At 43.1% G+C, this 23,896-nt stretch overlaps 1 protein-coding gene across 2 annotated transcripts in view; it reads left to right on the top strand.

The window, feature by feature from the left end:
* The window catches only part of SLC12A7 (solute carrier family 12 member 7), a 1,179,416-nt gene that overhangs the window by 558,885 nt on the left and 596,635 nt on the right, over positions 1 to 23,896 (top strand). For both annotated transcript variants that reach the window (XM_075315005.1, XM_075315006.1), the window contains exon 9: positions 2,516 to 2,680. In XM_075315005.1, coding sequence (XP_075171120.1) covers positions 2,516 to 2,680 — 165 coding nt within the window. The remainder of the gene's footprint in view (positions 1 to 2,515; positions 2,681 to 23,896) is intronic.

Raw genomic sequence — 23,896 nt, forward strand, 5'->3', positions numbered from 1 at the left:
TTACTGGCCAGCCACGCTGTGGAGTAGTTAGATGCATGTGATGGAGAATTGTCCTGCATGAAAATCATGTTTTTTCTTGAACGATACCGGCTTCTTCCTGTACCACTGCTTGAAGAAGTTGTCTTCCAGAAACTGGCAGTAGGTCTGGGATTTGAGCTTCACTCCATCCTTAACCCGAAAAGGTTCCACAAGTTCATCTTTGATGATACCAGCCCATACCAGTACCCCACTTTCACCTTGCTGGCGTCTGAGTCGGAGGGGAACTCTCTGCCCTTTACTGATCCAACCTCTGGCCCATCCATCTGGCCCATCAAGAGTCACTCTCATTTCATCAGTCCATAAAACCTTTGAAACATCAGTTTTAAGATATTTGTTGGCCCAGTCTTGACATTTTATCTTATGTTTCTTGTTCAAAGGTGGTCGTGTTTCAGCCTTCCTTTGCTTAGCAGTCTCCCTGAGTATGGCACACCTTGTGCTTTTTGATACTCCAGTAACGTTGCAGCTCTGAAATATGGCCAAACTGGTGGTAAATGGCACCTTGGCAGCTTAACGCTTGATTTTCCTCAATTCATAGGCAGTTATTTTGCACCTTTTTTGCCCAACACGCTTCTTGCGACCCTGTTGGCTATTTGCCATGAAACGCTTGATTGTTCGGTGATCACGCTTCAAAAGTTTGGCAATTTCGAGACTGCTGCATCTCTCTGCAAGACATCTCACAATTTTGGACTTTTCAGAGCACGTCAAATCTCTTCTGACCTATTTTGCCAAAGGAAAGGAAGTTGCCTAATAATTAAGCACACCTTATATTAGGTGTTGATGTCATTACACCACACCCCTCCTCATTACAGAGATACACATCACCTGATTTACTTAATTGGTAGTTGGCTCTCAAGCCTATACAGCTTGGAGTAGGACAACATGTATAAAAATTATCATGTGATCAAAATACTCATTTACCTAATCATTCTGCACACGGTGTACATGTTAAATAAACTAGCAATTTAGTTTGGGTTACATTCAAAGTTTCCTCTCTATATTCATCTATACCCCATGATTTATCTTTAAAAGCCTTATGTTACCATCCTACCAAATTTAGAAATTATTCGTCTGATCCATGCCAATACATAGTCATAGAATTTTTCCTACAAAAAACAATTACCGTATTTCTTTTTTAATGATATGTTTTTCTTTCAGACCTGCGGCTGTCGAATAGGTGTGCACTTTTCACCTTCTCTAGCAAAATTTTACATGTCATGGTGGGAGGCAAAATATATAAACACTCATGAGAATCCATTCCAATCTTCTCTTAACTGAGATACAGAGATGACCTGCTCCTGATTGGACAGGTCGATCATGATATCTCCCACATCAATTCATTAATTTCATTTGAGAACTATCTTAATTGAACTTGTGCTTTATAGTGGAACAACATTCTGACACTGCTCCTTTTTTTGGATGTTTTTTTTGCAGGGTAATATGTCAAATGGTACAATTCACATTAATTTATAAAAATCGATTAGTAGGAATTCCTTTTAACCTGCTACAAGCTGCCACCTCCACATACTTACTATTCGTTGACTTGAGCTCAGCCAGATTAATGAAGTCTGCTTACAGCAGCCGATGATTATCATTCTCACTGTCGTGCTCTTAACTATAACAGATAATGAGCAACCATAACATATACTGAGCAGGGGGTGGATTGGTGGGCTATGTAAAGCCTGCTTTACATGTTACGATTTTGCATACGATATCGTATGTGATCGTAACTGCCCCCATCGTATGTGCGGCACGTTCAATTTGTTGAATGTGCCGCACAAACGATTAACCCCATCACATGTACTTACCCGTCTATACGACCTCGATGTGGGAGGCGAACGTCCATTTCCTGGAGTGGGAGGGACGTTCGGCGTCACATCGACGTCACGCGGCAGACGGCCAATAGAAGCGGAGGGTCGGAGATGAGCGGGACGTAAACATCCCGCCCACCTCCTTCCTTCCATATTGTCAGCGGGAGCCGCGGACGGAGGTAAGCTGTCGTTCAATGTTCCTGGGGTGTCACACACTGCGATGTGTGCTGCCTCGGGAACATTGCACAACCGCACATTCAATTTATGAGAAATGAACGACGTGCATGCGATGAACGGATTTTCGTTCAATCGCAATTGCACGGAGGTTTTACATGCTACAATCATACTTACGATGCCGGATGTGCGTCACTTACAACGTGACCCCGCCGACACATCGTAAGATTTATTGTAGTGTGTAAAGCACCCTTAACAATCACATGTGCTGTTAGATGAGGGTGGACGTTACTTTTAATTGTTCTTTCTGTGGAGGTTCAATCAGATCTGCTGTGCAGGTACTCATTCCAAAAAATAGAAATGGTACTGGAGAAAATTGCTCCACTGTCTAATATTTATTCATTATTCTCCTTCATAAAAGCAACAGATGACAGCAAAAAAAAATGCATTTAAACTTTCATTGATTAATGGAAATTGTTTTGTTTTTTTTCCAGAAAATCTTTGGAGTGCTTACAGTCAAAAAGGATCTATTGTTGAGTGGAACCAAACATCATCTGCTACAGGAGAAAGACAGAAGGCTTACAGTCAAAAATATGTCTTGACAGACATAATGACTTATTTCACAATGCTTGTGGGGATTTACTTTCCATCTGTAACAGGTAAAATCATGTTGGTAAGCCACAAAAACATGTAATGACCAGGGATATAACTACAATGGATGCAGAGGTTGCAATTTAATGTGGACCCTGAAGCCTAGGGGGCCCAAAAAGTATTTTTGGCCTACATAAAAAGACTATGCTATTAAAACCTTCCCAACATTTGCCATAAGCTTTCATAATGGTCAGGAAGGGACTCCTGCAAAATGATGTAAATGTATATCAAGTGGGCACAAGGGATGTGCCTGCGCAATCGCCGCCAAGAGCTCAGCGTAAGTTATTGCAGAGCTCCGGCTGTCATAGCAAGGGACTGTGCTTGCACCTCTCTTGCTATATAACCCAATAAATACCATATCAATAGTGATCGCAGCATTTAGAAGGCTGGGAGAGGGAGTGCGCTCCCACCCGATCGGATCCGTGCAAAGTGATCAATGGGGTCCTGATTGTTGCCATGGCAACCTGTGGTCATCATGATGACTTCCAGGTCAGCCAACTATGACAAGCCTTTTAGACCATGCCGGGAGCATGGTCTAAGTGGCTTCTGCAGTGCAGCACTGACAGGTATGATCTATTGCTATGCTGGTGCATTCAAGCAGGAAGAGACACTGTGGAAATAATATTGCAAATAGGGTCTTATCCGATGATACACAGTAGATAATTGTACCTGAATACACTCATCTGGCAAGGTTGTGAAAGTCACAACCCCTGTAACAACGTAGGAAAGGTAATAGCAGCAGCCCCGGGGTTTTCAGAATAGCGATAAAAGGAAGGAATCTGTTTTTGTTTGTTTTTTTGCTGCGCTGTCACCAGGATACAATGTTGATTAAAGATTCTCTTTATTCATGCACAGGTCAAGTCAATGCATTTACAAGGTAGCAGCCTCCTCCATCAGGACATCAGATTTTTTATTTGAAATGCGTTGACTTGACCTGTGCATTAATAAAGAGACTTTTTAATCAACATCATATCCTGGTGACAGCGCAGCAAAAAACTCTGATTCCTTCCTTTTATCTTTATGCTGATGCATTGCAATACATTACACCAGCGATCAGAGCAATACAAGTTATATGACTTTGGTTATAGGCCATATAAGGACTAAGTACAACAGTAAAAAAATAAAATGAAAGAAAAATTGAAAATTTACCAAAAAAAAAAGCTGAAAATAAAAAAACAACGAAATGGGAAAAAAGTACACATTTGACATCGCCGCATCCAGAGCAATTCATTCAATAAAACGGTCACGCTAGTTAACACCTTCAGTGCACACCGTAAAAAAAAAACCTGTCGGTTCATCATACAGCTGACAAAAAAGTGGAGTAAAATGCGATCAAAAAGTCATATGTAAATAAAAATGGCATTTCATAAAACCTTATTTTGTCACGCAAAAACATGCTGCCATACAGCTCTGTCAAGGAAAAAATAATGCTAGAGCACTCAGAATACAGCAATGCAAACACATTTTTTTTCTATAAAATTGTTTTTATGGTGTAAAAGCGGCAAAGCATAAAAAATATATAAATATGGTATCTATGTAATCATACTGACCCCAAGAATAACGCTGTCTTATCACTTTTACGACACGATAAATGGCACAAAAAAACCAATTCCTAAATATTTTTAAATATTACGTGGCCCAAAATAGTACCAATAAAAATTCCAACTCATCCTGCAAAAAACAAGGTCTCACATGACATTGTTGGCAGATATTAGATAGATAACTATAAATCTGGTATCACTGTAATCATACTGACCTGAGAAATAAAGCCTCCCTTTCTCTCATACCAAAGGGTGAATAGTGCAAAAAATAGCCATAAAGCCAATTCTTCAATTGGTGTTGATTTGTTTATTCTGCCTCCCAAACATTGCAGTAAGGCTCAGCGTTTACATCAGGGATTACATGTAAATGTCTGAAAAACGTGATTCAGACAAAATTCCCAACCGAAAACTCTCTGTAATGAGGCAAAAGGAGTCACCTTAAAGTTCCATCTGGCCTCTGGTCTGGCGGTGTCCATCATTTTACACATCTTTTTAGGCGTGCACAAAGTGTAGTCAACGACAATTTTGTTCGCCTTTGAAAAGAAGAACACGGCTTAACAGAGGCAAAATGGACTCTGGAGTAATTTTGTTGCTTCATTATAGTGAAAAGATCCATCTGGGGTTTCATTTGAATTGCATATTTTGGAGATGTAGATGGAAAATCGTATGTACAGTATGTGCTCAGCATTAAATACAGCATAAATGAACTAATCCAAAATGTTCTGTACCCCAAATTGCCACCAAATAGCATTCAACTCAACCCACAAAATAGTTCCCACTCAGGTTCATCATCTATTAACAGAAGTATAGGGAGATTCCATATTATTGATAGCACAAAGGCTATGGAAAACCGCTATGTTTCCCCCCCAAAAAAATTCTGCAAAATTTGCATTCCAAAATCTAAATACCCCCTCTTTTCCGGGCAACATAATGTTTCTAAACCACAGTTACCATCCACATGTTTGGCATTTCTGTAGTGAGGAGAGCCCAATTAACGTATGGGATGTGTGTCTCCAAAAACAAGAACTGGGCACAATGTATAGGAACTACACTTGTACAATTTGCAATTGTTACTTCTGCAACATTTATAGCATTTGACTCTGTCGGTGTTTTCCAGAGACAACATTACTACACCCATAAGTGAATTCTGAGAGTGGTGTAATTTCCAAAATGTAGTGACTTAAGTGAGTTTCTGATGTTTTGCCACTTAAGGACTATGTAACTAAAGTCCACAAACTATTCTAGGAAAATCTGTGCTCCAAAAATCGAACGGCGCTCCTTCCCTCCCAAACTCTGCAGTGTGGCCAAACAATATTGTACAGTCACATCTGAGGAAAACTGGAAATCTGCGGTTAAAAAACCCCAAACATTTTAGTGGTAAAAATGTAATTATTTCTTTCTTCACTGCCCAATAGTATAAAATTGTGACACACCTGTGGTGCCAACATGCTTACTGCAGCCTTAAGGAAATTCATTGAGGTGTGCAGTTTGTAGAATGGGGTCACTTGTGGGGAATTTCTGCTGTTCTGTCACCTCATGGGCTTTGCCAATATGAAATGGCACCCGCAGATCAATTCAGCAATTTCTAAGATCTAATATCAGCTTTGCACTGTACCTCCAAAAATAGTTTCCAATTACAAGGAAGGTATTGGCGCACTCAGGACAAATTAGACATGAAACTGGGTGTCTGCTTTTCTGGCATGTCAGGGGCTCTTCCAATGTGACACTACTACTCATGATGAATTTCTTGAGAGGTGTAAATTCCAGAATGGGTTCACTGGTGGGGGTATGGGGGGATAGAATTTCTGCTATTTGGCATGTCAGGGGCTCTTCAAATGTTACATGAGCTCCACAATCTATTCCAGCCAAAATGTCGCTTCAAAAATTAAATAGCGTTTCTTCCCTTCTAAGCCCTGCCATGTCCCCAAACAATAGTTTTCCATTACACATCAGGTGTGGATGTATTAGGAGAAATTGTACAACTTATTTTTTTGATGTATTTTCTCCTGTTACCCTTGTGAAAATAGCAAATATCGGGCTACAACAACATTTTTGTGGGAAAAATTAGATTTTTTATTTTCACAGCTCAATGTTATAAAATTCTGTGAAACATCTGGGTATTCAAGGTGCTCACCGAACATCTAGATAAGTTTCTTGATGGTTCTTGTTTTCAACATCGGATAACAAATTGTATGGTCAATTTTCTCCTTCTTAGGGGGGGGGTTCTACTATTTAGGTACATCAAGCGTTCTCCAAACATGAATCAACATTCATTGTTGATTCCATCTAATTTTTTCATTCTAAAATTCCGAGCTCTGCCGTGTGCTCAAACAGTAGTTTTCCACCACATATGGGAATTCAGCGTACTGAGTAGAAATTGCTCAACAAATTGTATGGTGCATCTTCTCTTGTTACCCTTGTGAAAATGCAAAATTTGGGGCTAAATTTCCTTTTTTGTGGGAAAAGTAACATTTGAATTTTTCCTGTCCACATTGCTTTAGTTTCTGTAAAGCACCTAATATTTTAATAAACATCTTGGATGTGGTTTTCAGCAGTTTGAAGGGTTCAATTTTTAGAATATTGTCACATAGGCCTCTCAAAAGTCATTTCAAATGTGATGTGGTCCTTTAAAAAATAGTTTTCTTGCATTTTGATGGAAAAATGAGAAATTGCTGATAAACTTTGAACTAGTGATGAGCGGACCTGCCGATAACTGTGATCGGCAGATCCAACCCGGTTTAAAAAAACAAAAAAAACAACGTAGTTCGGGCCCAGAATTGATCTTGGGTATTTGGCCTGACGCCGGTCCCCATATGAGTGTATGGGGGCCCAAATTGGTCTCTTAAAAATGCTGGTATAGGGAGATTGGAGAAAGTGCTTAATACGTACAGGTTTAGCGCAGCTCTAACACTATTACTTGGTTTGCGCACTCTTCTTTCGGGGCCGCTCATTACCTTCATGTATATGCACTGCTTCCCCTACCCACCGGCAGTCCCAACCTCTATGATTCTTTGGATCCAAACATTATACCCAACCTGTGTGTCTGACTGCAACCAATCACAGGCACTGTCTGCATCTAGATTGGTGTAAAAAAAAAAAATAGTTGTGATGATCCTAGAACTTTTACCAGGCTCTCTGACTCCAACCTAATCACAGATGCCCTGACTGCTGGTGGGCAGGGAAAACAGTGCACATGCATGAAGCTAATAAGCGGCCCCAAAAGTAGAATGAGCGGGCTCGGATGCCATATACAGCTATGTGGAGACTGGTAACAATAAAGCGCTTGCTTTATTCTTATTTTCTTTCTTTTTTTTTTTTATTTCTCGGGTGGCCGGATCGCTACCCGGAGTTCCCTGCAAACTCCGGGCCCAGGGCCACCTCCCAGATTCTTTTGAACCCACGCAGATATGGAATTGTACAGTCTGGGTTGGCCAATCACTACTTTTAACCCTCCTAACTTCCTAAGAAAAAAAAAAATCTTTCAAAAATGGTGCTGATGTAAATTAGACATATTGCAAATGTTATTTATTAGTGTTTTAACTTTAGGGATTTAACTTTCTAGTTTAAGAGCCTAAAAATTCAAAGTTTGAAAATTGCAAAATCTCAGAATCACTGGGATTACAGATGAGTAGACAGGTGGAAGTTCGATTCGGCAGCCTAAATTAAGTTTGTTAAGATCGGTTTGGGACCTGAACTTGACCTGAACCCCAATGGAAGTCACTAACTGGGCAGTTTGGGTCTCCACCCACATGCAGCCAGCCATAAACAGATCACTTCCAGGGTTAGGTGGGCAAGGCTTTTCCTTTTTTTTTGTGTGCAGTACATCCGATTATGCTGTTGTTACCCCCAGTGTGAGCCGTTCAAGCACTTCAAGTAGCTCGCACTGGGCTGAGCACCGAGTGTACCCGGGCTCGATCGTGGTTGTTCATACGTGATGCACCCGAACTCTGTTTTTTTGTAACCTCAGGTTTGTTCATCTTTAAGTGGGATCTGTTGAAGCGTTCCAGCGTTATAACCTTATAAAGTGACACTCATCAGAATTGTAAAATTTGGCCTGGTCAGGATGGTGAAAACAAGCTTGTTGGTACTTTTAACCCAATAGCCGGCATTTATAGGAGACCATGATGTTTTTCTATACACAGTTGTGCTTTGGTGTTGCTGTGTCTAGTAAAAGAGATCAAGTGATTGCAGGTCATTTCTCCTAAGGGGACTAACAAATACAGTGAAAATGAGAAAAAAATGTTTTTAAAAATATGAAAAACACACACATACATATATTACGATACAGCAAAGGTTATGGTGATTTATGGGAGCTATATTCCTTTTAGCATGTGCTTTTTGCACTGGTGAGTAGAGATGAGCGGTTCCATGGAGGTTCGGTTCACCGGCAGCCAAGGAGCCGAGCCTCCACTGGCTCGAGCTTGACTCGAACCCTGGAGGAAGTAACTGATTGGCAGTTTGAGTCTCCGCCCACAAACAGACAGCCATAGGCAGATCAATTCCAAGGGAGGGTGGGCTAGCTTTTTCAAATAATTTTTTGGGTTGCACACTACATTTAATTGTGCTGATTTTACCCCCCAGTGCGAGCCATTCAAACACTGCAAGTTGTTCACACAGGGCTGAGCACCAAGTGTACCTGAGCACAGCATTGCTGGCTCGAGTGAAGTTCGCACGTAAAACATTCAAAACCTGAACCTTGATTTCTTAAGTTGGTGTTCGGTTCGAAAATCGAACCTCAGGTTCGCTCATCTCTACTGGTGAGCAGCAGAGGAGAGGTTAATACTGGCCTCGATTTTCTCTGCTAGTTCAGGTTTTGAGGCAACACCTTATGTGCACAGGTGCGTGATTAGCCTTGATGAAGTCACACCCCGTAGTGGCGATACGCGTGGGGTTCACCTTGCTAACCCCCTTAACTTGTTTGTTTTCTTTCCCCATGCATTAGAATAGGGACCCTGTCTTCTTGCCAGTACCTATTTAGGTCTTGCTGCTGAGTTACATCTGTTAACTATATTGCTAGTATAACATGCTATTTTTCTTTGAGCTGTGACGAATGCTTGCCAAGGCTGTGGAGTCGGAGTCGTGGAGTCGGAGTCGGAGCTCATTTTGGTGGAGTCGGAGTCGGTATAAAATGCACCGACTACGACTCCTAAAATATATAATAAATCGGGGACAGTAGTGCAATGCAGAATGTGCTGAATATTTTACTAAATAATAACATTTAGTATAATGCTTATATTTAAGTGAAAAATTTATTGTAGTACAATGTGAACATCAGACATTTAATTATTTTTATGATACAATAATCAATATATTTGGATAGAACATAAAATATACTTATTAGAATACAACTCTAGAACACAAAAAACTAATAAATTGTAAATATGTAATACAATATATATATATATATATATATATACAGTTAGGTCCAGAAATATTTGGACAGTGACACAATTTTCGCGAGTTGGGCTCTGCATGCCACCACATTGGATTTGAAATGAAACCTCTACAACAGAATTCAGTGCAGATTGTAACATTTAATTTGAAGGTTTGAATAAAAATATCTGATAGAAATTGTAGGAATTGTACACATTTCTTTACAAACACTCCACATTTTAGGAGGTCAAAAGTAATTGGACAAATAAACCAAACCCCAACAAAATATTTTTATTTTCAATATTTTGTTGCGTATCCTGTGGAGGCAATCACTGCCTTAAGTCTGGAACCCATGGACATCACCAAACGCTGGGTTTCCTCCTTCTGTTTACATATTTTTTATTTTAAAAATTTTGGTTCAAACAAAACAAATTGTTCACACAGTAAAACTTAACAACAATTAGTCAAATTACAATCTAAAGTTAAATTAACATTCAATTTTTGAAATAGAAAAAGTGGAGCACGGGAAAGGGGGAAAACAAAAAAAAAAAAAAAAAAAAAGGTAAACTAGAGTTATAGTAGAGTTTTGGCTGAAAATTTAAACTGAATCTCTTAACACATAAATTGCTAAACGTAACTATTAGAATAAAAAAGACGGAGAATATAATTAAATCATTTTCCTCCTTCTTAATGCTTTGCCAGGCCTTTACAGCCGCAGCCTTCAGGTCTTGCTTGTTTGTGGGTCTTTCCGTCTTAAGTCTGGATTTGAGCAAGTGAAATGCATGCTCAATTGGGTTAAGATCTGATGATTGACTTGGCCATTGCAGAATGTTCCACTTTTTTGCACTCATGAACTCCTGGGTAGCTTTTGCTGTATGCTTGGGGTCATTGTCCATCTGTACTATGAAGCGCCGTCCGATCAACTTTGCGGCATTTGGCTGAATCTGGGCTGAAAGTATATCCCGGTACACTTCAGAATTCATCCGGCTACACTTGTCTGCTGTTATGTCATCAATAAACACAAGTGACCCAGTGCCATTGAAAGCCATGCATGCCCATGCCATCACGTTGCCTCCACCATGTTTTACAGAGGATGTGGTGTGCCTTGGATCATGTGCCGTTCCCTTTCTTCTCCAAACTTTTTTCTTCCCATCATTCTGGTACAGGTTGATCTTGGTCTCATCTGTCCATAGAATACTTTTCCAGAACTGAGCTGGCTTCATGAGGTGTTTTTCAGCAAATTTAACTCTGGCCCGTCTATTTTTGGAATTGATGAATGGTTTGCATCTAGATGTGAACCCTTTGTATTTACTTTCATGGAGTCTTCTCTTTACTGTTGACTTAGAGACAGATACACCTACTTCACTGAGAGTGTTCTGGACTTCAGTTGATGTTGTGAACGGGTTCATCTTCACCAAAGAAAGTATGCGGCGATCATCCACCACTGTTGTCATCCGTGGACACCCAGGCCTTTTTGAGTTCCCAAGCTCACCAGTCAATTCCTTTTTTTTCAGAATGTACCCGACTGTTGATTTTGCTACTCCAAGCATGTCTGCTATCTCTCTGATGGATTTTTTCTTTTTTTTCAGCCTCAGGATGTTCTGCTTCACCTCAATTGAGAGTTCCTTAGACCGCATGTTGTCTGGTCACAGCAACAGCTTCCAAATGCAAAACCACACACCTGTAATCAACCCCAGACCTTTTAACTACTTCATTGATTACAGGTTAACGAGGGAGACGCCTTCAGAGTTAATTGCAGCCCTTAGAGTCCCTTGTCCAATTACTTTTGGTCCCTTGAAAAAGAGGAGGCTATGCATTACAGAGCTATGATTCCTAAACCCTTTCTCCGATTTGGATGTGAAAACTCTCATATTGCAGCTGGGAGTGTGCACTTTCAGCCCATATTACAAATATAATTGTATTTCTGAACATGTTTTTGTAAACAGCTAAAATAACAAAACTTGTGTCACTGTCCAAATATTTCTGGACCTAACTGTATATATATATATATATATATATATATATATATATATATATATAAATATATATATATATACACAAGATAAATACACACACAAGATATGTATGTAATCTACTGTATATTACGTAGTGTATTACATATTTACAATTTATTACGTTTTTTTGTGTTCTAAAATTGTATCCAATAAATATATTTTATGTTCAATCCAAATATATTATTATTATAATGATATATATGATTATTGTATCATAAAAATTATTAAATGTCTGATGTTCACATACACATGTTCATGTACTACAATAAATTTTTCACCTAACTATAAGCAATATATGTAGGAGTCGGAGTCGGAGTTGTAGTCGGAGTCGATGCAAGAGAAATTGAGGAGTCGGAGTCGAAGGTTTGGCTATCCCTCCCTGTATCACTAACAGGCTAGTCAGTTTACTCAGGGTTAAAGTGATTAAGTGTCATGAGTCTGTGAGGTTTCTCTGTTTTTAACCCATTGGAGACTGTCTCAGGATCATTGGAGACTCTGATGTGGGAAATTGTACTATCTTATCCCTTCCCTCCCCTTGTGTATATCATTGACTACCTGGGCTGATGATCTGGGCCCAATAGGTGACGATTCTCTAGTTCTAATTTGATATCCGTCGAGACACCTCACTAAACCTATACTAAATCATATGTACCCGTTTGGACTGTTGAGTGGCTGGCCAGCCAATGAAAGATAAGGTTCAATACCAATATTGAAATAGTCTTTTCCAAATGTGGTATGCTTGATACTAATTCACCACTGATTTAAATATATGTGTGACGCCCTGGGCAAGCCAGGGGTCACAGGTCATCACACCACCACACCCTACACCCCAGTTAGGAACACCAAGGCTACCGAAATCCTTGTTGTCTTCCTCCAGGGGCTGATGTTCACACCAGGGGGTGGGCCAGGCGGTTGGCTCTGCCCACCGAGGAGTACACAGCCCTGGAGGCGGGAAGAACCAGGCAGTCAAGTGAGGGAAGTGAAAGTGAAAGGAACCAGGAAGATAGGGTTTGGACAAGAAGGAGTAAACAGTGAGTGGTAAAGAAGCTAAGTGAAGTGGAAGTGCAGTAGTAGAGGAGCAGAAGAAAAGAGTAAAAGTGTCAGTAAGAAAGCCTGAAGTTGGTCCGGCTGTGTGCCTGGACAATGTCAGCAAGGTCAGCAAACGGCGGTGACAGTCTAGAGGGGGACTGCTTGGAGGTTGCTGGAAGGACCGCGGACGGGTAGTGGCCCGGCGGTCTGGAGCAGTATACGAAGAACAGTCAGCACCAGGGCAGGGGCCTCTCGGACCCCGGCAAGGCTAGGAGTCGCCGTAAATTTGCCAAATCCGTCAGTGAAGGGGACGTCTGTCTCCAAACAACCAAGTCCCGATTGAAGGCAACAGTCCAACCATTGAGGAGAGACACCGCCACCGCCAGGGCACCAGTTTCTCAGGGCCAGCGCCTGCGGGCAAAGTAGGGCTCCTCCGGCCCATATCCAAGCCGGGGAGCGGGTTACCGGTGGGAACCCATCGCAACCATTATCAACATAGGTGCAGGACAGAGTGACCGTCACCGTCACCTACTGGGGAAAGCAAGTGCAGCCGTCCGTGGGAACCGTCTTTCCAGCCATGTGTTTTACCGAGAACTGTGTCATCGTCTCAGGCTGAGTGAGTACCACAGTGCCGCAAGGCACAGCGCTGCCCCGGCGTCCCTGCGCCCACCAAGCCCTGCATCTCCCACCTCATCACTGGGCCCCGGGATCACCAACCCCTACCCACAGAGGGGCAACACAACAACTGGCTGCTCCATACCATCCTTCCCGGGATCCCCATACAGAGCAGCGGTGGTGCCAACAAATCACCACAACCGTGGGTGGCGTCACGAACAATAAACAATCCCCACACCCAAAAACACCCTTTCACTCACGGGCGAGGAGCGCCGCTCGAGTCCCCGGGATCCGGCCCATCGCTCGAGCCACCGTTGTGGCAGCAGCAGGCCGCAGTGCCCGCCGGACCCGAGCAGAGGGAGAGCGCGGCGTCCCCTCCTCCGCCCGCGACATATGTATTGAATACCATGCTACAAAACAGTGGGCTTTAGTTGTACCAATTTATTGATGAATTTTCAGACCTGATACAGGCTTTACAGTGACAATACAGGATAATGCACGTTAAAAGAGGATATTGAATATAAAATCCTCAGTGGGGCCTTATCTATTATATATGAGAAAACTGCTATTTGACACATAACGGTGTTGACATTCATGTTGGGGTTAGCTTGTTCAGTAACCATACCCTATTTGGGCACTTGTTTTAAATGTTTTAATGTGTTTCCTTTTGTACATTAATCCTTGTGCTCTGTGTTTGATTGTCCCTTGAGCCATTATTTTGTACACTTATGATATAATAAAGTTTTTTCAATTTCCTAAAAAAACATTTCTTCTGGTGATCTCTATTGTGGCATACACTTTTTCTTTGTTTGTCTATGCTGGTGCGTGATTAGCAGAGCATAAATAGACAGCCAGAACTTTTCAGTGTGAGGGTGGTTGGGCTGGAGAACGGAAGCAGTCTGTCTGTGTGAAGGAAAAAAGAAACCCATATCTGAATGGACTGGTATGTCCTAGACTTTGTGTGATTCTGAATGCCAAGCTGGACTTTATTCCTTTTGTATCCCTGTTCTGAAGTAAGACTGAACCCTTATGTTTGTTTCGTCAAGTGTGAATAAAACACTGACCCTTTTTTGGACTGACAACCCATGTATGCCTCTTTACTGCGTCTCTGTCATCGCCCACCAGAGCTGAATCCCTACATTTGGTGGCTTGAAGCGGGCAAACGCAGTGAGGCCGGCGTAACTGTTTTTTTGCGCTTCTGGCAGGACGCCGGTGTATGTCCTGAGTGACCGGATTGTTGCAAATCCAGTCTGGGTTATCTGCAGAGATGGAGACTGCGGTGAAAGCACTTATGGAGGCCACTCGGCAGCAGAACTTATTTATTCAAGAGACTATTCAGTGGCAGAATGGAGGCCACCTACGACATTGAGTCCTATCTGGGTATTTTCGAGAGAGTGGCCGAGAGAGGGATTATCCCGGGACCAATGGGCGGAAAGGGTCTGGCAGCTGGACCCCATAAGGCCTGTCGAGCCACGACTGGGTTTAAATGTGTTAGTTCGGGCCCAGCGGGTACATGAGTGAGAGTTTGACTCTTTTAAACAAGCCAGGACCCAAGCTTACGACTTGCTACACGTGATACAGAAATGGCTGAAGCCAGAGATACTGTCACCCAGTGCTGTGGTGGACCGCATAGTAGCCAGTAAATTCTGGAGGGCCTTATCTTTCCTCCTCCAATGCTGGGTGGGACAGGCAACTCCAAATAATATGCTCCAGATGGTGATCCTTTTAGAGCGATATGGGGCTACCAAGGACCTCCAGGGAGGTACCCCAGGGAGGATGACAGGAAAGTCTCGTATGTCCTCGCCTCTGACCCATTGAGCGGAGCCCAGAAGGGCAGCACAGGTCTTATCAGGGGGTGAACGGGTCCCAGTTGTCTGCTGGCGATGCCAGGAGCCAGGCTATGTAAGAGTTGAGTGCCTCCAACTGCTTGAACCTATGGACACTAACTTTGGGTACCGTCAGTCTCTTTATGCTAAAAGGGTTTGTGTGACTGGCACCCTAAAGGATCTCAATGATGCACTTCTGTGTCTGGTTGAGGTGGAAGGCACCCCGGCAGTGGCACTAGTGGACACATAGAGCCTTGTGACCTTGGTGCGAGAGAGCCTGGTGCAACCCATCAAGCTCACCGGTCAGAAATTCGGTGTTACGTGCATTCATGAGGACTTGAGAGACTATCCCACTTTGCTTGTGATAATAAATACACCTGCCTGGAGACAATATCATGAAATGGAGGTGGTTGCAAATCTGCACTATGAACTGATAGTTGGGAGGGACTTTCCACATTTCTCGGACCTATGGCCAACAGTTATCCAGTCGGAGAACACAAGTCAGGGCTAGTAAAGACCACGGAAGGTTCTGCAGAAGGAGTGCAAGAGCCTTGTAGGAACGAGGAGAAGGTGCCGGCTGTAGGGGTAACCTCCAATCGGGTTGAGGATGGGGAGTCATCCCTCATGGAAGTAATGGGGAAAGTAGAGGACTTGCTGCTGGGTCCTCAATTGTCAGACTTAAATGTCACAGTTGACAATTTTGGTACGGCACAACTTCAAGACCCTAATTTTGTCCCGGGCCAAAGAAGATGTGTTAGTTGTTAATGGGGAACCCCAACAACCCGGGGCGGATACCTGGTTTCCACGCTTTGAGGTGACCCATGATCTGTTGTATCGAGTTGACGAAATACAGGGTGAGGTAGTAGAACAAGTGGTGGTGCCACAAGTCTATTGCAAGATGGTAATGGAAATGGAAAATCCTCAAATACTTGGCGGACACTTAGGCCATATGAAAACCCTGTATCTTATTCTGCAGTGGTTGTATTTGCCCCGTGTGTACAAAGAAGTAAAGCGGTATTGTGATTCCTGTCCAGTGTGTTTGATGACTAGCCCCCAGCCACACTTTTGAGGCCCCTAGGTACCACTGCCGATTTTATAGAGGTGCCATTCGAAAGAGTGGCCATGGACCTGGTATTTCTTGTAAATAAGTCTGCAAAGGGACACCAACATATACTTGTGGTTCTTGATTGTGCCACCCGATATCCGGAAGCGGTCTCTTTGCGTCATACGTTGCCTACGGTCATAGCCAAAGAACTTTATAAGCACATTTTCTCGGGTGGGAATTCCTAAAGAGATCTTAACCGACCAAGGAAGCCCATTTATGTCAAAGATCATACAGTAACTCAGTAAGTTATTAAATGTCAAACATTTACAAACATCAGTCTATCATCCCCAAACAGACAGCCTGGTTGAAAGGTTCAACAAAACATCATTAAAAAAAACACGCTAAAAAGGGCTGTATCCAAGAATGGGAAGCACTGGGACCACTTGCTACCCTACTTATTGTTCACAGTGCGAGTGGTGCCCCAGGCATCCACGGGGTTCTTGTCCTTCGAGCTATTGTACGGCAGACATCACTGGGATTTGCTGGATGTAGCTAAAGAGACATGGGAGCGCCAACTGACCCCTCACAAGAGTGTGATAGAACATAACACTAAAATGCAGGAGAGAATGGAGACGGTTATGCCACTTGTAAGGGAACATATGGAGGCTGCACAACTAGCACAGAGACGGGTCTATAATTGAGCCACTAGGGTAAGAACCCTTCAACCTGGTCACCAGGTGCTGATACTTGTACCCACTGTAGACCACAAATAACTCACAAGATGGCAGGTTCCCTACGAGGTAATAGAGAAGGTGGGGCCAGTAAACTACAAGGTACACCAACCAGGGCGAAAAAAGCCAGAGCAGGTTTATCATGTTAATTTGCTAAAGTCCTGGAAGAATATGGAGAGTGACAATGGGGACAATCTGCTGCCTGCCTTTCCTGCGGAGAATGTTCAGTTACCTCTGGTGGTTTTGGTAGGGGCCTCCGCCATAGTTAAAATAGCTAAACCCATAAACAGGTTCAGGAGGTCCGGGAGTTTGATAATCAGAATGCAGATGTCTTCTCCAAGCTCCCTGGTCTGACTTCCATAGTCCAACATGACATGGTTACTGAGCCACAGGCCAAAGTTCGGCCAAAGGTATATCGGGTGCCTGAGGCTCGGCAACAAGCTATCTCTAAGGAGGTGAAGTCAATGCTACAGCTAGAGGTCATTCAGGAATCCCAGAGTGAGTGGGCTAGCCCAATAGTCCTAATAGCTAAACCCAACGGTACACTACAGTTCTGTAATGACTTCTGGAAACTTAACGAAATATCATAGTGTGATGCCTATCATCCACCCGATGTCCAGGGCGTATGAGTTGATAGAAAGGTTGGGGAAAGCTCTGTACTTTTCAACCCTGGACCTTACAAAGGGTTACTAGCAGATGACACTGACTTAGGCTGCCAAGGAGGAGACAGCCTTTGTAACGCTTGAAGGGCTGTATCAGTATAAGGTATTACCTTTTGGTACATGGTGCACCAGCGACATTCCAAATGATAGTGGATATCATCCTCTGTCCCCATCACCGATACACCTCTGCATACCTTGATGTCATTGTGGTATTTGGTATGGATTGGGAGCTTCACTTACCAAAGGTACAGGCAATAGTGGACTCTAACCGCCAATCCAAAAAAATGTACCCTAGGGGTGGAGGAAGCTCTTTATATAGGGTATGTTATTGGGCGAGGAGTCATCAAACCCCAAGTAAACAAGATAGTGGATTAAAAACTGTCCATGCCCCCTCACAACAAAACAAGTAAGATCTTTCTTGGGATTGGTTGGATATTGCAGGCGGTTTATTTACGATTTTGCCCCATAGTTAGACTGTCTAAAAGGGAAGAAGTCCGTAGTGGTATAATGGAATGATCAGGCTGATAAGGCTTTTGGGTCATTAAAGTCAGTATTGTGTGAAACATCTGTACTGAGAACGCCGACTTTAAAAGAAAGAGTTTGTCGTACAGACAGACTCCTCAGAGGTGGGTCTAGGTGCAGTGCTGTCTCAGGAATTAACGGAGAACAGCATCTAATCATTTTCCTGAGCCAAAACAGGTACAGTATAGTGGAGAGGGAGTGCCTTGCTATTAACCCCTTCACGACCGCGGGCAGTAAAGTTACGTCCTATTTTTACTCGACTTAACGACCAGGGACGTAACTTTACTGCCTAAAGTTCATTTGATTGCCGTGGCCATAGCAACAGCTGTCAAATGATGTCCCCTGCTGTTTCTTAGAGCAGGGGACCTTTGCTTGACCCCGGGGGGGGGGGATGCATCACCAACCCCTGTCGACGATTGTTGTGATTGGCTGTTCAAATATGAACCGCCAACCACATCGATCCCACTGGTTTTGGCTAAAACAATGCCTGAACCAATGCAATCCTGTGAGGTTCTGCTATGAGGTGCTGCAGCAGCTGCTGCAGATCATAGCTGGCGCTCAAACATGGCGCCCCTGCAGCAGTGATTGGAGCGATTATGCTATGACGCGCAATCGCTCCAATCAGCGTGCAGTGGGGCGGTCTGATCTGGAGGTGACCGCCCTCCCCAGGCTTGTGTTAGTCTGGTTAGCCCTCCCCCAGCATGTCTGCGGCGTGAACCGGCTGGTACTTGTAGTACCACACCAATGCTGCTGCAGCCGCCTCTGCCACCGCCGCTGTTTTCTGGTTGCTATTCCGGTCCTCCTGTGAGAATTGCGTGCTCCCCCTTATGGTCACTGCCTGTGCCGATGTGCCCATCCCCGCGATCTGCCCCCCCGCAATCTCTATTCTGCTCCCATGTTTCTGCCTCTGCTTTTCCGGTCTCCCACTCCCCCCTCTCCATCTGCTCTCCTCTCAGACGTCCCCTACCTGCCTTCACCGGGTCGTCCAAGGTCTTCCCTGGTCCGATCACATCTGCCTCCATCGCTGGGTCCTTCCTGGGTCCTTCCTGGGTTTTCTGATGAGCTGTCGAACTTCCTGCCTGCTGCTCCAATAATAAGCTGTCAATTTTGCTGCCTTCTATTTCTCCTGCAGTTCCTCTAGTCAGTGATCCTTCTGCTAATCCTCTGGGTCCTTTGAGTATAATTTTTTTTTTCTCTGTATTCCCTGTCCGTTTTTACACCTCATTCGTCCGTGCGTCCCGCCGTGCATCAGTAATGCACATAACGTATCTGCATCCGTGGTAAATTTTTGGCGGGACTTTGGGGTTTTTTTTTGTCCGTACCTTGCGTTGTTTTTTTGTACCTCATCCATGTGTGCGTCCTGCAGCGGCCGAGCATTGATCAGGGATGCACATAACGGATCGGCATCTCTGCTCAATTTTCGTCGTGAGTTTTTATTTTCCGTATCCCTGTCGCTTTTTGCATCTCATCCGTCCGTGCGTCCTGCAGCGGCCGATCAGTGATGCACATCACTGCATGGCGTGTGCGTTTGAAAAGTAAATGGCGCTCCTTCTCTTCCAAGCACTGCCATGCACCCAAACAATTACTTTCCACCACATTTGGGGTATCTGTGTACTCAGGAGAAATTGCTCATTAAATTTTATGGTGCATTTTTCCTGATACCCTTGTAAAAAAAAAAGTTACCTGGTTGAAGCAAAAATTTTGTGGTAAAAAAATTAATAATTTTCATGGCTCAACGTTATCAACTTCTGTGGAGCCCCTAGAGGTACAAGGGGCTCACCAAACATCTAGATAAATTCCTTGAGGGGTCTAGTTCCAAAATCGGGTCACTTGTGGGCGAGCTCAACTGATTAGGCACCATATGGGGTCTCCAAACATGACATGGCGTCCGCTAATGATTCCAACCAATTTTGCTGTCAAATGGCGCTCCTTCCCTTCTGAGCCCCGCCATGCGCCCAACAATTACTTTCCACCACATATGAGGTATCTGCGTACTCAGGAGAAATTGCACAATATGTTTTATGGTGCATTTTCTCCTGATACCCTTGTGAAAAAAAGCTACCTGTTGAAGTAACAGTTTTGTGGTAAAACATATATATATTTTCACGGCTCAACGTTGTCAACTTTTGTGAAGCCCCCGGGGGTTCAAAGGCTCATTAAACATCTAGATAAATTTCTTGAAGGGTCTAGTTTCCAAAATGGGGTCACTTGTGGGGGAGCTCTATTGTTTAGGCACCTCAAGGGGTCTCCAAACCCGACATGGCGTCCGCTAATGAGTCCAGCTAATTTTGCGTTCAAAAATTCGAATGCCGCGCCTTCCCTTCAGAGTCCTGTCGTGCACCCAAACAGTTGATTTTTACCACAAATAGAGTATTGTCGTACTCAGGAGAAAATGCACAATAAATTTTATGGTGCATTTTTTCCTGATACCCTTGTGAAAAAATGCTAACTGGTTGAAGCAACAGTTTTGTGGTACAAAAATGTGTATTTTTCTTTATGCGGCTCAACATTATAAACTTCTGTGAAGCCCCCAGGGGTTCAAAGTGCTCAACAAACTTCTAAATAAATTCCTTGAGGGGTCTAGTTTCCAAAATGGGGTCACTTGTGGGGAACCTCTATTGTTTAGGCACCTCAAGGGGTCTCCAAACCCGACATGGTGTACGCTAATGAGTCCAGCTAATTTTGCGTTCAAAAATTCGAATCGTGCTCCTTACATTCCAAGCTCTGCCATGTGCTCAAACAATTGATTTTTACCACATATGAGGTATCAGCGTACTCAGGAGAAATTACACAATAAATTGTATGGTGCACGTTCACTTTTCTCCCTTGTGAAAATGTAAAGTTTTATTGCTAAAGTAACATTTTTGTGTAAAAAAAAAAATAAAAAATTAAAATTTTCATTTTTTCTTTCCACATGGTTTTGGTTCCTGTGAAGCACCTAACGGGTTAGTAAACTTCTTAGATTTGGTTTTGTAACAGAGAGATATGTAGAAAGCGGGTTTCTGTGTGCCGCGCCAATGATCACAAGTCTGGATGTCAGATTAATGTGGCTTTATTGTAGCATAGGTCTACGCGTTTCAGGAGTTCTGCCCCCTTCCTCAGGACCATAGAAAAGACAACATCAAATCTACCGTAGTAGGTACATGTGTACATTAAATAGACAAAGTGACGTCAGAGTACCGCCCCGTATAGAAAAAACGGGCGGGAAAGGGTGCATCATGATCAATACATGACGCAATACAGAAGGAAACATAATGAAAGAAAAAAACATAAATCTTCGTTCAAAATAGATAACCCAAATATTACCTTAACATAATAAATCATGTGATATTTGAAAATTGTTCCTAATATAATAGTGTGTAACGAAACGAAAATAAATATAAAACATATATATATACTATAAATCCACTACATCGGTATGTATATACCAAATACATAGAGTGATACACTTCAGGGAAAGCCTAGAACTCATGCCGGATAGTCGGTGTATGACCGTGAGTAAGTGTGGATCCAAGTTGCGGAGGCTCAAACCCGCTTGTCCAAGGGAATTGTGATGATTCAAGCCGTGTGAAGATAACAGCAAGAGAACCACCGAAGACAGGTGTACATTCATCATCCTTGCCCTATAGAGGGCTGAAAAGTGCAAACCAACTACAATATTCCAAGGGTAACAATAGTGTACAAGGATTATGTTAGGTAAAACACATCCGCCTAGACAGATGTCAAAGAGAAAATCAATAGTGCAGATGTCAGTATATAAACACATATGTATGATCATATATAAGTGCTCGTACACAGAGACACCCTCAACACAGTGTGACTCTCAAACAGAGTACAGAACCCGCTCCCGACTAACATAAGGAGTGAGAGTTCAATGGAGTTCAATACCGTGGGAAAAAACCCCACTGCGGCTGCGCAGGCAGTGAGTGTCAGACGAGAAAGGTGAATAGAGTTCATACCCGTGGGAAAAAAAGTGTGTGAGCATGCATCAATTGCCGCATACCACAATTGTCTAGAAGAGCAGTAGGACAGAAGGGTAGTGAAAGTCAGGAGTGACGGGTGGTGCTAGGAACACTAAGGTGAAGCTACAACACCGCACGATGTGACTAAATAACATAAAAAACCTTAATGTATGATCCAAACAGAAGTGCTGTGGACAACTAAAAACGGGGGGTGGACACCCAGGGATTAGAGCAATTATTAACAACGGCCCCCTAGTGTTAATACTGGTTAAATGGTATACGTTGGGCCAAGTAAAGGAAAAAGGGAAAGAAAAAAAAACCCACAAATGAAGGGAGAGTCAGTCCGTGTGGCAGAGGAATAAACCATTGCCCTATGACAGCAGGTGAATACCAAGACAGAAAGGGCAGATGTTCAATAAAAGGTTATACCTACATAAGACATGAAAATAAGCAGAGTTATTTTATCTATCAATAACAGTCATGGCTGTTGAGGAAAAAAGATAAAGATTTTTTCGTTCCTGGTACCCATGACAAACGCAAACCATATGATATGTGTTTAAAAAAACAATATTAAATGTATTTTAATGACTGCTAGTGGTCATAAAACCACCTATTCAGGAGTTAAAATCACGTACTATAAAAACCAAAAGTATTCTGAGATAAAAATAAGGAGCACGCTTATAATTATGACTAGAGTTGAGCGCGGTTCGAGGTTCTCCAGTTCGCGGCTCGAGTGATTTTGGGTGCTGTTCTAGATAGAACTAGAACTCGAGCTTTTTGCTAAAGCTCGATAGTTCTAGATACGTTCGAGAACGGTTCTTGCAGCAAAAAGACCAGCTAATTACTAGCTGGCTTTCCGCTGTAATAGTGTAAGTCACTCTGTGACTCACACTATTATGAAATTTCAGTGTATAGTGTGCGGGAACAGCGCATTCCGATCACTGCTGTTTTGATAATGGCGATCGCCATTTTTTTTTTTTTTTTCCTTGTCTTCCTTCCCTAAGCGCGCGCGTGTAGTGGGGCGGGCCAGCATGTCAGCCAATCCCAGACACACACACAGCTAAGTGGACTTTTAGCCAGAGAAGCAACGACATGTGTGATAGGATGTCCATGTCACATGTCCCTGCATTATAAAACCGGACATTTTCCTCCAGCACGCCATTATCTGCCTTCTGCGTCCTTGGTGTCAGTCATCACTTGCACAGCTCCTATCGCCGATACTGCTGTGTACGCTCCATACACAGCGCTGTACAGCATAGGGATAGCACTTTCTATCAGTCCTTTTAAGGGCTCATACCGGCAGGGTCAGAGCCATAGGTGACAGGTCCGTGAAAACAGAGTTTAACAGCTACACAAGATGACAGCGTCTGTGTAGCTAAGGTCAGGGATTTCCTCGCTGCATTTCCCCATTAGGAGGGATAAAAAGGCAGGCTTCCTTTCCTCTACCCAGAGACCCACAACCCTGCCACTGTACCCTCCTGCCCTTTGCACACTCAAACTCATTGTTACTAAGCCATTATACTAGCAAACACTGAGTGAACTTAGTGGCATCCTAAACGTGGTTGTTGGACTTCTGTATTGTCCCACTTGTGCAAAGATATTTGCAGCATGTCTGCCTGCATTGCACACTCAAACTCATTGTTACTAAGCCATTATACTAGCAAACACTGAGTGAACTTAGTGGCATCCTAAACATGGCTGTTGGACTTCTGTATTGCCCCAGTAGTGCAAAGATATTTGCAGCACGTCTGCCTGCATTGCACACTCAAACTCATTGTTACTAAGCCATTATACTAGCAAACACTGAGTGAACTTAGTGGCATCCTAAACATGGTTGTTGGACTTCTGTATTGTCCCACTAGTGCAAAGATATTTGCAGCACGTCTGCCTGCATTGCACACTC

This window comes from Anomaloglossus baeobatrachus, chromosome 6 (assembly GCF_048569485.1).
Source record: "Anomaloglossus baeobatrachus isolate aAnoBae1 chromosome 6, aAnoBae1.hap1, whole genome shotgun sequence".
NCBI lineage: Eukaryota > Metazoa > Chordata > Amphibia > Anura > Aromobatidae > Anomaloglossus > Anomaloglossus baeobatrachus.